Source organism: Canis lupus, chromosome 15, assembly GCF_048164855.1.
Source record: "Canis lupus baileyi chromosome 15, mCanLup2.hap1, whole genome shotgun sequence".
Taxonomy (NCBI): Eukaryota; Metazoa; Chordata; class Mammalia; order Carnivora; family Canidae; genus Canis; species Canis lupus.
In genome coordinates this window covers 6,359,716-6,374,885 of record NC_132852.1, presented here as the reverse complement: position 1 = coordinate 6,374,885, position 15,170 = coordinate 6,359,716, and the positions used below count along the sequence as shown (strand labels likewise).

Sequence of the window (15,170 nt, the reverse complement as noted above, 5' to 3'; positions counted from 1 at the left end):
AATGTCATTTGGGTGCCCTGCAACTGCTCTTGCAATCCAAAAATACTGGAAAACAAATTAGCAGGGGCCTGAGTACCCTCAAAATTTTGCCGCGGCCCGGCGGCAGGAGTGACCTGATGTCCTGTGTCCTCCCGTCCTCTGCCTTTCCCAGGGGAGCACCGGATCCTGGGCTGTGTCCCCCGGTGCCCTGGGCTCCGAGCCTGCCACACTGTGATTGACCTAAGTACAATGTAGCATTTAAAACCATCAGAGTCAATTTTGTGTGAAGTTAACTTATCCTTTATTACAATAAAACTCATAAGCCATTATACAGGTTAAAGGTTAAAGAAAAATGGAAAATATAGAAACAGTGAAATGCCAGGGGAGGGCAAGCCTCCGTTGGGCTGCAGCCACCACGAGCCCTGCGTTGGGAGCTGGGGCGAGCTCAGGGGTCGAAGCCAGTTGTTCCAGATGCAGGTGGCGGCTCTGGCACTCTGGGGACCCCGATTGCAGGTGCCGGGGCCTGCTCCTCCTCTGGGGTGGCCGCGGGTGCAGGGGGCTCCTCCAGGGCGGAGCAGTGAACTAGAGCAGTGACCACTATCTGCAGGGGCTTCACCTCCCCAGCGGGCGCTTCAGCGCGGGCCGAGCCCTCAGCCCCAGCAGCCGGGACGGCCTGGATCCCCGCAGGCCCCGATGGGGCAGCAGTCCCCACGGTCAGAGCTGGGACTTGCTCCTGAGCTGCTTCAGGGTGTTTTCCTTGGGCTGAAGCTGTAGCTCCAGGAAGGCAAAGTATCCCCATTAGGACGGACGTTCCACATGCCTCCCAAGTCAAGACCACTCTTCCCACTGCTCCACGTGCGTGAGGGCATGAGCCCTGGGAGGTGTCCCCAGGCTGCAGCCCGTGGGGTGAAGTGTGAGCCCACCCCCTGCTCCCAGCCCAGCTGCATGGAGGCTGGATCGGCGGGGCCCACCCTGTCCCCAGCTCAGTCACCCCCAGGCCTCCTCACCCCCAGCCTCTGGCTCCACTGTATGGAGGCGTCTGAATTGCTGGAGGTTACGCCGGGCACGGAGTTCCACGTCTGAACCTGGCATGTGCTGTCTTACGAATTGCAGAATTTTCATAAGGGAGGGAAATTCGGGGAGCTGACAAAAGTCGTCCCCATAATAATCCAGCCATATTTCCAGCATGCAGGAGATGGCCCTGTGGAGGGACAGGCGGGCACAGGTGTCAGAAGACAGGGCTCTGTCACATGCAGGTGTCCCGGGGAAGCCGTGCAGGACCCGGGGACCCGGCCTCCCGTGCGGGGTGTCAGAGGCCAGTCCTGCTCCTTGTGCCCCTGCCACCTGGCGGACCTGCCTGCCACAGGCCTGCTCCCTGAGGAGGGGCTGATATGCAGCCTCTGTTCTGGGGAGCCCACGCCCAGCGGGGTGACCATCACCGTCTCTCCTGGGGAAGCGGGACTCCCTCCTCAGCCTGGTCCCTGCCCACCTGCCCCTTGAGTCCACCGGCAGGCGTCCGGGGACTGGGGGCGTCTGGCCTGTCATTGCCCTCACTGCACACACTGTCGCTCTGGGAAGCTCCAAGGCAGGAGGGCTCGGGCTCTGTGTCCTGCCAGGCCTTGCCAGGAGCCGCCCAGGACCGCCACCTTCCCTCCTGTGGCTCTGGCCTGCCTCCCTCCAGAGGGGCCCCCGGGGGTGTCCTTCCACTGACTCTAATCTCTCATCTCCCACAGGGTGGGGGCCGCCTGGTCTGGAGGCCTCACCAGCCCTCCTGAGCACCTGCTGTGCCCCCAGGTCCAGGTGCCACCAGATTGGGGAGTGCGATGCTCCCCACCCCCTCTGCTCTGGGCCCCAGGTGTGGGGCAGAGAGAGGGTTGGGGGGCATGGAGAAGTTCTCCTTAGGGGTCCCAGTGTCTCCCACCAAGACCGCACCCCATCCTGGCTCTCCTGCCCTCTTTTCCAGAAGGGGCCTTAGACCTTTACTCTGTCACAGGAATTGCAGATGTGTGAGGTGAGGGTGCAGCCGCCCCCCCGCCCCACAGCCCCTTCGCTGCCCTCCTGGAGAGGGAAGGCCCTCCTGCAGGAGCCGGAGTCACTCACAGTTTCCAACGCTGGACCGTGTCGTCGTCACCACATGCAGCTACGATGTACCCATATCTAGAGGAGGGCGGGGGCATCCCATGAATCGTCCTGTGGACGTGACCTCTCATAATGGGGGCTGTCACCCTCTGACCCCTGACTAGGCCGGAGCCCCGGGGGCCGTCAGCTCTGTGCGTGGGGCCACGGGCAGCTCCCGGAGAAGTGTCCGCACCTGCTGGGGCCTCCTGAAGGCTTGAGCATGAAAGGGCTCGGCAAGGCCCATGGCCCATAACCGAGTGGGCCCGGGGTGCCCCGGGGTCCCCCGGTCTGGTTGCCCAAGGACACAGACCCCCGATAGACTCTCAAACCTCCCTTTCAAATGGGAAACAGGCCGCTCAGGACCCTGGTGACGGGGTGGAGGAGGCCCAGGCCTCATGATGGGGGAGGAAGACAGCTGCTGAGCACAGGCACAGACCCTCTGGCTGACCCGGGGCTGCCCTCCAGGACCCCGCTAGGCCCTGGGGGACCCTGCTCCAGGCGGGGGAGCAGCCCGAGGCCGGGAAGCTCACACCATCCCCAGCCTCCCCAGCAGCAGGTGGCACAGCCCTGGGCTGCGGAGGGGCAGGTGCTCACTCGGTGAACAGCAGGTCCAGCACCTCCTCCGTGGTGGCGAATCCACGATACTCGTCTAAGAAGCTGCAAATGGAGATGACGTCCCTGCGCTGCAAGGCGAGCAGCAGTTGTCGGTCTTCGTGCCCCAGCAGCTCCGTCCGGCTGAGCTTCTTCGGGACAATCTGATGCCCCTTCCTGGCCGCGGCCCCAGCACCCTGAGGTGGGACAGAGGGGACGTGCAGCCTGCAGGGAGCCACCAGGAGACCTGGGATCCCGCCCCGGCAGGCCCTGCGCTGGGGCCCCGTGGGCTTGAGGAGCTGGGGCTCCCTCTCCCGCTCAAGCTCCCTGCCTGTCTCTTACACAAACAGGACCAACTATGCAATAGAGAAACAATCTCAGAGGATAAATGTTCAAAATATTTGGATCAATACGAGGACCTCAAGAGACACAGAGAGAGAGACCGAGAGAGGCAGCCACACAGACGGAGGAAGAAGCAGCCCGTGCAGGGAGCCCAGGCGGGGCTCGATCCCGGGCCTCGGAGATCAGGCCTGGCGGAAGGCAGGCGCTAACCGCCGGGCGACCAGGCCTCCCCTGAGGGCTCTATTCTGATGTTCCCACACATCTGTGCGCAGGGACTCTGCATCTGGCCCTGGCAGGGGCAGGGCCATGGGGGCAGGTGTGGGGAGGAGGGGATCCAGACTCATGTGGGAGCAGGAGTGTCGGGGGGCCCAGGGGGTAGCAGGCTGGCTTCTGGGACCCGGTGCCCTTCCTGCCACATCAGGGCCCGGGTGTCGGGGGTCCCAGCCCCTGCACTCACCCTGAGCCCGCGCTGGCCTCTGTTAGCTGCGCAGGGCACCTCCCTGCTCCTGGAGGCGGTGGGGCAGACGACCCCTTCCTCCCGCTCGCGCCCCATGTCCCGGGTGGAGCTCTGTGGAGACAGTGCCGGCAGTCAGGCAGGAGGCCTCAGCGCCTGGTCTGGCCCCCTCGCCTGGGCCGCACCCCCAGCTGCCTCCACCCAGACACACCACAGCGCAGGCGGCACCCACCGCCCCTGGAGAGAGGAAAGGGATGTGGCTGCAGGGCCTCGGGGTGACTCCGGGGGGGGTAGAGGACCTCAGGAACCCTGTTTCCCCCCTGCCCACTGTGACATCATGGTGACCCTGAAGGAATCCCCGGGGAATGTGCCGCCCTGCAGCGTCCCCCAGCCTGCATGGGACCTGCCCACACATTCCTGGTACCCTGAACCTGAGGAGGAGGGGATGAGGCTCCCAGGATGGTGGCACAGGGGGCCTGGCCTGGCCTGCGCTGTGTTACCTGACGGCGCCTCCGGATCACCGCCCTGACGCCTTGGTATCTATCCTGGAGCCAATGCCTACAGCATTGGAACAAGCGGCTCCCCCGGGGTTCCTGGGAGCCAGAGCCCCGAGAGGTGGGCCGGCAGCAAGAGAACATCCTCCAGTAGCAGATGTCTCCAGCCAAGTGAGCCTGAGCTGGGGCTGCACTGGATGCGGGTGCCTGGTTACGGGGGTTCCAAGTTCTGTTGGGCTCTGTGACACGGAAGTGACCTCACTCCCTGGGACCCCCTCCCTGACCCACTCCTGGAGGAAGCTGCAGGGGCAGTGCTCGTGCTGCCAATGCTTCCCCCCTCCCTGCAGGCGATGGCCTGTGCACACAGGGACACGACCGCAGCCCTGTCCACAGGCCCCAGGGAAGGACTGTGTGCACCCAGGACCCCAGCCTGGACACACGCCTGGGTTCAGACATGACTGTCCAGTCTTCCCCGGTTTGACACCAACAAGCCGTTGTGCCCATGGGGATGGTCGGCGTCTTGACTGTGGGACAGGGAGTATCCTAGCGGGTGCTTCCCCCAGATGTCCCCAGGCCACTGTGGCCTCATATCTATGACCTTGGAGGCGGGTGTCACCTGCAGGACATACCTCCACCCACACGTTCTTCCTTGGTGTGTACATGCGTCCAGGTCCACGAGGTCCTCTGTGCACACACGTGGGCACCGGTACCCTCATTCTGGAGGCCCAGAAGGTGACAGTCCCCTTGGGCAGGGATGGGCAACAGCTTCCCAGGATCCTAGGCTCCTGAATCCAAGGCAAACCCTGCAGAAGGTGTCGTCTGGTCTCCTGTTGTGATTCTGAGTCTCGGGTTGTGGATTTGCTCCCGAATGGGACCCTCTGTGCCCTGTGACCCTGGGTCAGGTGTTCAAAACTGCAGCTATTTCAGAAAACCGATCTATTCCTCAACTTTCGATTCATGAGTTACACATCCAAGAAGACTGACTCCACACAAATTATTCCAAATTTAATGATATCTATGCTGACACGCATGTTCACTATCTCATGTGCTATTTAGAAGAGTCCAGAAGGGGGTGGTTGTCCTATGTCTTCTGGAACGCTTGCTTTCACAGAACTGAAGCTCCAGTGCAGCTCGTGTGCTGACTGTGTCACAGCGATGGGGAAGGCTATGGGCCATGGGGCAAGCGCTCAGGAGGACAAAGGATCAGGCTCTGGGCCAGGCCACGTGCAGACATGTTCATGACCAGGTTAATGGAGGACATTGTGGTGTTTGTCCAAACGGGGGCTCCTGTGTTTCCTTTTTCTCTTCTCTTGGACATGGAGCTATTCACCAGGAAGCAGCAGCCTTGCAGGCAGGACTTTCTAGGAAAGAGAGGAGTCAACATGCCTGTGCCAATGTCATTTTCAATGGATTTATTCACAGGCTAAGTCATTTGAAAACACGAGACAGTTACATTTAAAAACTACCATGTACTGGGCCAAGACAGTCCTGCCTTAGTAGTTTCTGTGAAATCAGGTGCAGAGCGGCAGGAAAGTCATCTCATCTCCTATTATGTGAAAGTGAATATGTGCATTGTGAGGAATGAGAAATTTCTAGGTGTATGATGGAGAGATGATGGAGGAGAGATGGATGACAGGGAGGCTCGTCAGCGATAGATGGACACACAGTCGATGGAGAAATAGATAGGGAGTAACATTGCTCTTGAGAGCTATTCCTCAGCCCTCCTTCCCTGCTTGGAAGGTCCTGGCCAGGGGTGAAGCAGGAGGACCCATTACTCGCAGGGCAATATTATCAGAAACTTCCTGGCACTTACAGGGTCACAACCTGATCTACTCTTTTCCAAACCAATATTGACCTCCCAGTAGGGCCTCCAGGCTTCCAATGAAAGCCATGGTTTCCCCAGGTGCAGGGGCTGCACAGGGGATGAGCAAGGACTGCGGAGCATTGGAAGCACAGCACAGGAAAGATTTTTCTCCTTTCCTCAGCAGGCAGTGTCCAGCTGTGGCAACATTAGAGTTGCAAGGTGGGAACCACGTCCCCAGACCTTCTGTCAATACTCATCGTGCCTCTGCAGCTCTAGCAAATGCACACGCTGCAGCCCAAAGTGTGGAGCTGCACACCTGCCAGCCTGAGCAGCTGCACAAAGTGGGGTCCTCCTGGAAGCCTAGGAACAACTTGGGCTGGCCAGCGTCGCCCTCTGCTGGTCTGAGCTCACGGTGCAAGGCTCCTTCCTGTGACCTCCCCTATGCAATGGGAATAGGTGGGTGGACTTGCTCAGGTGTGGATAGCACAGGTGGGAGAAGGTCATCCGGGAGGTGCTGGCCACAGCGTGCAGGGAGCTGAATGGATGATTCTGTGGGTTTTCATAGTGTGGGTGTGTGAGCGTGTGTGTGTGTGTGTGTGTGTCTGAATGCAGATGTTAATCCAGCAGAGGTTTGGATACAGAAATTTATACACATTGACTTGCATATGTGGATTTTTCTGTGGCTTTTTCCTTCATCATTCATGTGTCCTGCCCTATTGCCATTTCACTTAAGATTCCTGTCACTTCAGATCAAATCAACAATAAAAGACACTTCATTGGATGTAGACATTCAAAATCTAACTCCACTTTGTGAATTTAAACCCTTTAATTCCAAAAATACTTGTCAGTCTTCATTCATCTAGAATTCCTGGATCCAGGGCTGTAGAGGATGGTTGGTTTTCCAAAGCGGCTCCAGCCAGAATGACTGACACAGGATTTCAGGGCACAGAGAGAACTATTTAGGAGGAGATCCACAGCCCAGGCTCAGAGTCACAACTCGACTTAGACATGATTGTTGTCGGAGAGAGAAAATTTCAGGAAGAGTGACAGGTCACTCATCACTAGAATTTTCAGGGTAGTTGGGGCTTTGGAGGACAGGGGTGTGGGATGGGCAAGGTCTGCTCTTCCTCCAGGTAGACCCTCTTTCCTGAAACAAACCCCCAACACACACAGATACTCAAAGAATACACACATCCATACATAAAGGAATGATTATAAATGCTGTATTAGAAAGTCAAATGGTTTTCCACATGTATTCATACCTCATTAGGTCTGGTGTCAATGTATTTTAACTTTTTGAAGCAAGTGACACATATTTATTTTACGTTATAAAAGAGAAGAGGATACTTTCTCTACATGTGTGTGGATTCCTCAGGATAGGAAAACCACCAGCTATGCCTGAGCATCCTCTATTAAATAAGCAAAGGTAGAGTCATCAGATCCTGCTACATCAGTTAAACAACAGTTGAGCAAGAAGCGTATTCTATATCCGATTTGAAAATTCCCAAATAGGATTCGGTGCATTTAACAGAAATTAGGAGGACGGTGGGCGTTCCGGCTTCCGATAAATGCATCCGTATCTACTGTTGGATTTGAAATAAGGTATTGTCATCCTCTAACCCTGTTACTCTGCACATCATAAACTCAAAATTGATTCATCACAATACTTGTATTTTCATAATTACTTACTGAATATATTAGGCTTTGTGTATGTACCAACTCCCCGAGGAACCTGAGATAATTGATTATTGTTATCGCAAGAATAAATATATTTAAAAATTCAGTGAGCTCAACTGTGTAAAACACTGGCAAAATTACAATTGCAAAGAAATAAGATAGTGAAGGGGCAAGATTGTCGAAAACTGGGGACCTCCGCTCAGCTGGATCCTTGACGGTAGGTAGATGCTATCCGATCGTTGTGAAAAGGTAGGAATCCCACCTGACGTTTAATAAAAGAATTGCTGGAACTCTTCAGTAGAAAAGCGACCACCCTCTGCAAGGTGGGAGATGCGAGACGTGAATCCAAAGTGATATATCAGAAGGTGAATGGCAGGGCGGGCAGTTTACGCACCCCAGAATCGGGAAAGGGAAGGGCCACAGAGCCCACATTTCAATCTGCCTTAGCAATCTGATCCGGTGAGACACAACCTTGCCTGAAATGAGCTCAGGTGGTGAAATGGGCAGACACTACTCTGGACACAGTGTCTCAGAATTCTCAGAGTCCCAGAAAGAATGGGGGTGCCCACGGGGGTGGAGTTCCCAAGCCTTGGGGTGTGGACACTGGTCATGGCCAACAAGAGTGCAAGGTGCCTCACAGCTCAGTTGGCCCTAAAACTGGAACCACTTTGCCTAATCGGCTGACCACTCTCCACATGGGAATCCTGCAAAGGACAGGGAAGTGGGGACCCTGCCCCTTCCCCTGGGATAGGCAGAGAGTGTAGGTGCACCACCGGGGGACAGCTCTCAGTGCAGAGACCCTGGAAGGAACAGTAACAGGGCAACCCTCTCTCTTCTGGCAGACTGGTCTGGGCGCCCACCACAGGCGTCTGCAGCATCTGGCACACCCCAGTGACTCCTGCTTGGCCCTGAGTGCTTACTGAAGAGCGGGACCCTGATCTTTCTGCTCTCAGGCTGGAGATCAGATTCCAGCCATTTCGTGTTGGTCTCCTAAAGAGGCACAGGGGGCTTTCAGGGAACAAAGCCACGCAGGAAAACCAGAAAGAGCTCACAGTGAGCCCAGCCCCGAGACAAGGGGACGTGTAAACCGGACCAGGAACAGACCCTGAGCATCAGTGCAGCAGGCCCCTCCCCCAGGAGATCAGCTCACAAGATGCCATGAACACCATGTGTATGGACATCAAAGGGCTGCGTATTCCAGGTGGGGACAACACAGTATAGAGAATGTGACTGTTCATCTAATGATTCCTATATCTGCAGTTTAAAATTCCGTGATGCTTTTTTGTCTTTTTCCCCTTTTCCACTGGTTTCGTGTTTTCTCAACTCTTGGATTTTAAGACATTTGGTAACTTCAATTTTTTACACTCATATTTTATAGATACATTCTTTATGTTTGGTTCTTGTCACTGGAATGAATTTTATTGTTCTCCATATATAAGTTTTGCTTCTTGACAATTTGAGATTTAGTGTCTCAGGCTCATGGTATATCCATAACCTATGCCAGCTTGTCCAGATAACTCTGTCTTCCTCCATATCTGGATGAGAGTGGATTTTCCATTGGGAAGATAGATTTGGTCTGGTTTGCTTTGGTTTGGTGTTTTGATGGCAGGGAAGAAAAGACACGTGAGGTGACTAGAGGGGAGAGCACAGGCCTGCTCAGACCTTCTTCCGCTAGCCTTTCTCCCTGGTCTCCCTGGGCACATGGACCAAATCCCCTTCAAGCACATGAAGTGCCAGTTCTGCTGGAGAGCCCAGCCTGAAGGCCCTTTGCTCAAGCCTGCCTGCATCCTCACCCCTGTGCCCTATACACCTGCAGGTCCAAGGATCCTTAGGCTACTTCACTAGCTCCAATCCCGACATCCCCTGTGAGGATAGGCCTTCCTACCCTTGGACCCCTGGGATCCTCATAGGCTTCCAGAAAGTAGGGAATATTTCTGTTGTGGCATGCATCCCTTGAGTGCCCAGGAAGCTGCATTTTCCTCTGAAGCCATGAGGCAGCAATAGGGCAGCTTTCATGGAATGAGACAGGGGCCTGAGGCTCCAGGGACCAGAATCTGACCCGGGTCACATAATGATTGCATGAATGGGAGTTACTTAGGGCTTGAGGGTGGGAGAAGGATCCCACACCGTGGCTTCTCTACTGCCCTCTGACTTTTAAAAGCCTAGTGTGCACATCGAGGAGCTCCTCTACCCTCCATATGCACAGAGAGAGGGAACACCCTTGAACAGGAGCTCTGGAGTGAGGAAAGAGCAGTCAGTTGTTTTTCCTAAAAAAGAAATCCTCACGACACAACTATGGATGTGCTTTGGTTTGGTTTCGTTTGGGTTGGTTTGGTTTTGCTGAGTTTCATTTGGTTTGGTATCACATGGTGTTGTATTGTTTCCATTGGCTCACTTCAGAGATATGCCTGAGAATGAGGGACAGAGAGAGAAAGACAGACAGTCAGAGGGAACTACCCAGTCCTGGGTACTGTGCTATTTGGACCATTACATGCCCACTAGTCAAACTTTGCCTTCTTAGGAAATCATCTGGAGAGAGATAAATCTCCATGCTCAGGCCTCTGAAAGGAAGCATCATTACCCAACATTGAAGTGGGTTTCAGGATATATAAAGAATGAAACTGTCAACTCATCCCATTACAGACCATGTGCGACCGCGGCCCCATGTGGAGCACATGGCACCCATACTGGATGCTCAGGGATCCACATTGCCTGGCTAGTACTTCACGCAGAACACTGGGTGTGCAGGAGACCCTCAATGTCTACGTATCCCCTGAACCTATCAAGGAGCATGAGAGGCAGCAGGCTGTGGACCCAGGATTCCCATGCAAAGGAGCTGAGCAAGTGCTGATTCCCCATATCAGTCCAGGAGGGGCCACGTCCTCAGGTCCGCAGTCACCCCCTCAGGGTGCTTGGGGTGGAGGATAATGTCCGAGGCCAGGAGCTGGCTCATTTGCTCTCACTGTCTTCTGAGGATGAGGACACCTGTAGGTCACCGTGGAGGACACTCCAGGGGCCACAGACACAGGCTCCGTCCGACAGGTGGGGGGCAGGAGGGCCCTGAGCAGGGCCTGGCTTCTCGGGAGGAAGGAATGAGGGAGCTGTGAGGAACCGGGAGCTCCAGCAGCTTCTGTTCAATCTGGTGAAGACCATTCTCAGGGGCTGAGTGGGGGCCCGCGCAGAGGGCGGCCGTGGGGGCTCGGTGCACGGCTGCAGCGTTCCCAGGTGAGGTGTGGCAGGTGTGGGCTGGGGGCCCTTGCTTGGATGGAGGGCAGGTGTCTTCCTGGTCTGCGGGGGCCGGGCTGTGCATCCATGGGCACGTCTGCTTCCTGGAGGACACAGACTCCCCAATATCCCTAGAGGGGCTTCCTCAATGATCCTGCAGGTGTGCTGGGAGGGCCTCCATCCCGGTTTTTTTCGGGAGTTCTGGGACCTGTCTAGGGGCATCTGGGCACATTTCTTGCCTGGCGTCTGGAGGGGCATTTGGGAATTGTCTGCAATGCGTTGCTGACAGCGGGACGGGTGTTCTCCTCAGGATACTTGGGTGGTGCCTGGGTGTGTCCCAGCCCATGGCCCTTGGAGCCAGCCTGGGGACCCTCAAGGGAGACTCTGCAGGGCCTCTTGGCTCTCTGCTGCACAACCAGGCTGTCAGCCCTGACACAGGGTTGGCGAGCCGGCAGAGGGGTGTCAGTGATCGGCACTTGCTGGGCACCCCGAGGTCCACCAGGTGGGCTGAGGCTAACTTTAGGGCTTCTGAGATGAGAGGTGGAATGGGACGGGAGTCTTATGTCAGGGGGCTGAGTACGTGGTTCCATCAGCAGGGCAGGCTCAGGGATAGAAGGCCTCCTGGTGGTGTAGACGGGCATCGGCATGTGTGGACACTGTGGGAAAAGAGAACACACAGGACTCCATGAGTTTGGCCCCGGCACCAAGGCAAAATGAACATTCAGGAAAGAAAGAAAGAAACCAACAAATGGCCAGGACCCTAGTAACCACCCCCTCCCCCGGAACAGGGAAAGAAAGAGTTGGGATCTGTTGACCTAGGAGTAGGGAATCTGGCTGCAGGGCTCGTCCAGAACAAAGGCCTGACAGGATGCTGTTGATGCCCTTGAGACATGGGGGGGACACGCAAAATCCTGCCTCACAGCGATGCTTCCTCCATTGGACCAGCGCTTCCATCCTCTCTGCTCATGAGGAGATAGGAGTCCTGCTGCTGGAGAGTCATGGTGGGAGCTCCTGAGTGGGGATGGGCAGTGTGGGATGATGTGTCACAAAGGACAGCGGCCTGTTCTTCTCTGAGGTTGGTATGTGCTCCAGGAGTGCCCGCCAATGACCTTCACACGTCAAACAGCCAGTGTTCACACACATAGAAGGTGGGAGGCTACATCATGGGCACCAAGGGAAAACTGGGTGCAAATCCACCCTACTCAACTGCCACTGGTCAGAGAGGAAGTGGAGCCCCGCTTCCACCAGGAGGCCCATGGAGCCCAGGGAGTCCCCAAGGGCACAGTCCGGGAAGCAGCGCACACTCACCCTCACATAGTCACAAGATTCCGTGTCTTCCTTCCAGGTGCGCTTCTGCCCCTCCTGGGGTCTCCTGGGGAACCTGTGGAGCAGGGCCTTCCTCTGCTCGGCTTCTTGCCTGCACGAGAAATCAAAGCAGGGAAAGGAGTAGGAACTCCCTTCCCTGGCTTCCAGCCGGACACCTGCTTGGGGCTTGGGCCAACCTGGTCCTTTCCGTCCTCAGCCAATCTACGCCCACCTCTGCCCCTCGTCCTACTACAGGGAGCTGAACAGGTCGTCCAGGCAGTTTCTTACATACAGAGTCTGAAAGGGTCTGCCTTGGCATGTGCCAAGCTCCATACATTCACTGGTGCAGGGACACTGCTCCAGCCACAAACCCCACACCAAATCAGCAGGGACAGCTCCATCACCCAAATGTGGCCCCTCTTAGCCTGGGAGCTCCTCTGGCTGCCTCGCCCTGCCTGGCTCTGCCCGCAGTCGCCCTGCACACTGTGCATGCACACGGACTCGGGGTCTGTCATATCAGCCCTGGCGTTTGGGTCACAAGCCCCATTCCTCACCTTCGTCTCCCTGCCTTCTCCCTCTCAGCCTGGTTCAACAGCCCAGCCTGGTGCCGCTGGCCCCGCTGACTCCCCGGCTCCACATTCTCCTTCAGCCTCCTGGAGCCCAAGGCAAGGGGAAGGAAGGTTGCACCCCAGTGTGTTACCGGGCATCTGGTGCTTGGTGCTATGTGTTCAAGGTCCCGCGGTCTTGTACAGGTAAAATGAGGCATATAAACACTGGATTTAGGATATAGACTCTTGTAGGAAAGGGAGTTTCAAAGGAGTGTTTCCCAAAAACATTAAACCAGTGAGAGAATTCCTGTTGTGGTGGACCCGGGCCACACCAAGGCAGAAACTGGTATTCATCAAAACATTCACAATCTTTGTAGATTGGAATCATAGTCCAGAGAGATAGAAGTGGAGAAGCCAAGCAATGGATGCCATATTCCCAAATAATTGGTTTCAGCTACAAACATTCTGCTGGTGAGGAGAACGAGTTCCTATGTGATACCTGAGCTCCTTTGGGAAAGTGATCTTCCCTGTCCTAGAGCACTAACGTCTAACACTCCTTGGCTCCCTTGGGGTTACTCAAAGGAAAGGACATTCAAAAAGGTTTCCTCTGAACATAGAAACTCTGAACAAATTCTGTTGAGAAAGGTGCAGGGACAGTTGAGGTGGTTGAGAATAATCTGAAAGTTGCCTGTTGTGGGAGGCAAGAATAGGAGCTGGGCTGACCTGAATGGTCTCCGTCAGGGAGGGACCACACCCAAATCCCGTAATCCAATCAAGCAATTAGAGTGGATTAGAGGACTTTGTGCCTTATCCCAGGGCCCAAAAGCCATAAAGGTGGAGGTGAGGTTCACTATCTGCCATTTGAAAACGGCTCAGTGAGAGGAGCATCCCTTTGCGACCTGAAGCTCCTGGTTGAATGTATCTTGTGGACACTGTTTCTGCAGACATGGAGGCTGCCCACCTCCACCCCTCAGAGGAGCCTCAGTTCAGCGCCTCTCCCAAACCCCAGTCATACTGGTCAAGGAGAGGCGGTGCTGAAGTCCACGGAGGACCCTCTGTGCCCGAGAGGACATCTCCTGCATCAAAGACGCTCTCCTCCCCGACTGACCCGTTGGCTCCCGCATCAGCAGGGCTGCCTCCCACCAAGACGCCTCTGAGTTGGAAGAGCCTTTCCCAGGTGGGAGCCGGGCTTCAGAACATGGGCAACACTTGCTATGTGAATGCGACCCTACAGTGTCTGACCTACACAGAGCCCCTCGCCAGCTACATGCTGTCCCAGCAGCACGGGACCACCTGTAGGAGGCAGACATCCTGCATGCTGTGTACCCTGCAGGCTCACCTGATGCGGGTTCTCTGCCATCCTGGACGTGTGCTCCGGCCCCTGCCACTCCTGCTCGCCGCCTTCCACAGACACAAGCAGGAAGATGCCCATGAGTATCTCATGTTCATTCTGGATGCAATGCAGCAAGCATGCTTGCCTGAGGACAAGCTCTCAGACCCTGAGTGTCCTCAGGACAGCACCCTCATCCAGCAACTCTTTGGGGGGTACTGGAGGTCTCAAATCCAGTGTCTCCACTGCCAAGGCATTTCGAGCACTCTGGAACCTTACCTGGACATCAGCCTGGACATCGGGGATGCTCACAGCGTCAGCCAAGCTTTGGAGCAGTTGGTGAAGCCCGAACTGCTGGAAGGTGAAAATGCCTACCATTGTAGTAAGTGTCTGGAGAAGGTGCCTGCGTCCAAGGTGTTGACTTTGCACACTTCCCCGAAGGTCCTCATCCTGGTCTTGAGACGATTCTCAGACTTGACAGGCAACAAAATGACTAAGGAGGTGCAATATCCTGAGCGCCTTGACATGCAACACTACCTGTCTGAGCAGAGGGCAGGACCCTTGGTTTATGTGCTCTATGCCGTGCTGGTGCACGCTGGGAGGAGTTGCCACAGCGGACATTACTTCTGTTTTGTAAAGGCAGGAAATGGCCAGTGGTATAAAATGGATGATGCTAAGGTCAGCGCCTGTGATGTGACTTGCGCGCTGCGCCAACCTGCCTATGTCCTCTTTTATATGCAGAAGACTGATCTGGAGAGAGACCTTGGGAGGGAGTCAGTCGAGGAGGGAGGACTCGCATCTCCCGAGGCAGACCCCACGGTGGTGGGTGAGGCCTCAGGAGAGCCGGCAACGGATCCCTCCGTGAACCATCCTGAGTTGGAGGAGCGTGGGGAAGAGACCTCAAGGCAACAAATGACATTAGACCAGTGGAGATGCCTCCAAGAATGCAACCGCCCTAAGCCTGAACTTAATGTCAGGAGAAGAGAAATTGCTCTTCCTGCGAACGCAGTCATCCTTCACCACTCCAAATACAGACCTGAGATGCCGAAGAATCATCCTCAGCAGACCGTCGACCTGCTCACCACTGCGGCTGGGATGCTCCCACCTCAGGTGGCCGGGGACGTGGCCAAAGTCCCGCGTGTGCCAGGGAGAGCCCGACCTACCAAGAGGACGAGCAAGAAGGGACAGAGTTCTGGGGAAGCAGTCCAGGGATGTGTCTCCTAACTTTGGTGCACATGGGCGCACACACCCATACACACAGCGTCACTCACACACTCCAAACCCGAACACAGACCCATACTGG

General features: G+C 55.8%; 2 protein-coding genes across 2 annotated transcripts; one reads left to right on the top strand and one right to left on the bottom strand.

Moving 5' to 3' along the window:
• Positions 1-256: 256 nt before the first annotated feature.
• LOC140604586 (ral guanine nucleotide dissociation stimulator-like) lies at positions 257-4,182 on the bottom strand. The gene is made up of 6 exons (XM_072775820.1): positions 3,985-4,182; positions 3,488-3,598; positions 2,692-2,885; positions 2,080-2,136; positions 987-1,180; positions 257-747 (listed from the first exon to the last, which is right to left on the bottom strand). The coding sequence occupies exons 1-6, from the start codon at positions 4,120-4,122 to the stop codon at positions 425-427; spliced, it is 1,017 nt and encodes a 338-aa protein (XP_072631921.1). The 5' UTR covers positions 4,123-4,182; the 3' UTR covers positions 257-424.
• A 9,301-nt stretch (positions 4,183-13,483) lies between these two features.
• Positions 13,484-15,091, top strand: LOC140605415 (ubiquitin carboxyl-terminal hydrolase 17-like protein 6). Its single transcript, XM_072777673.1, has one exon. The coding sequence runs from the start codon at positions 13,484-13,486 to the stop codon at positions 15,089-15,091; it is 1,608 nt and encodes a 535-aa protein (XP_072633774.1).
• The last annotated feature ends 79 nt before the right edge of the window (positions 15,092-15,170 follow it).

Excerpts from the sequence above, each read along its gene's own strand:
- LOC140604586 (XM_072775820.1), bottom strand. The coding sequence starts at position 4,122 with ATGTTCTCTTGCTGCCGGCCCACCTCTCGGGGCTCTGGCTCCCAGGAA. Across the intron at positions 1,181-2,079 it reads ACGGTCCAGCGTTGGAAACT|GGCCATCTCCTGCATGCTGG; the intron begins GTGAGTGACTCC and ends GTCCCTCCACAG. Across the intron at positions 748-986 it reads AGTGGAGCCAGAGGCTGGGG|CTTCAGCCCAAGGAAAACAC; the intron begins GTGAGGAGGCCT and ends CTGGAGCTACAG.
- LOC140605415 (XM_072777673.1), top strand. The coding sequence starts at position 13,484 with ATGGAGGCTGCCCACCTCCACCCCTCAGAGGAGCCTCAGTTCAGCGCC.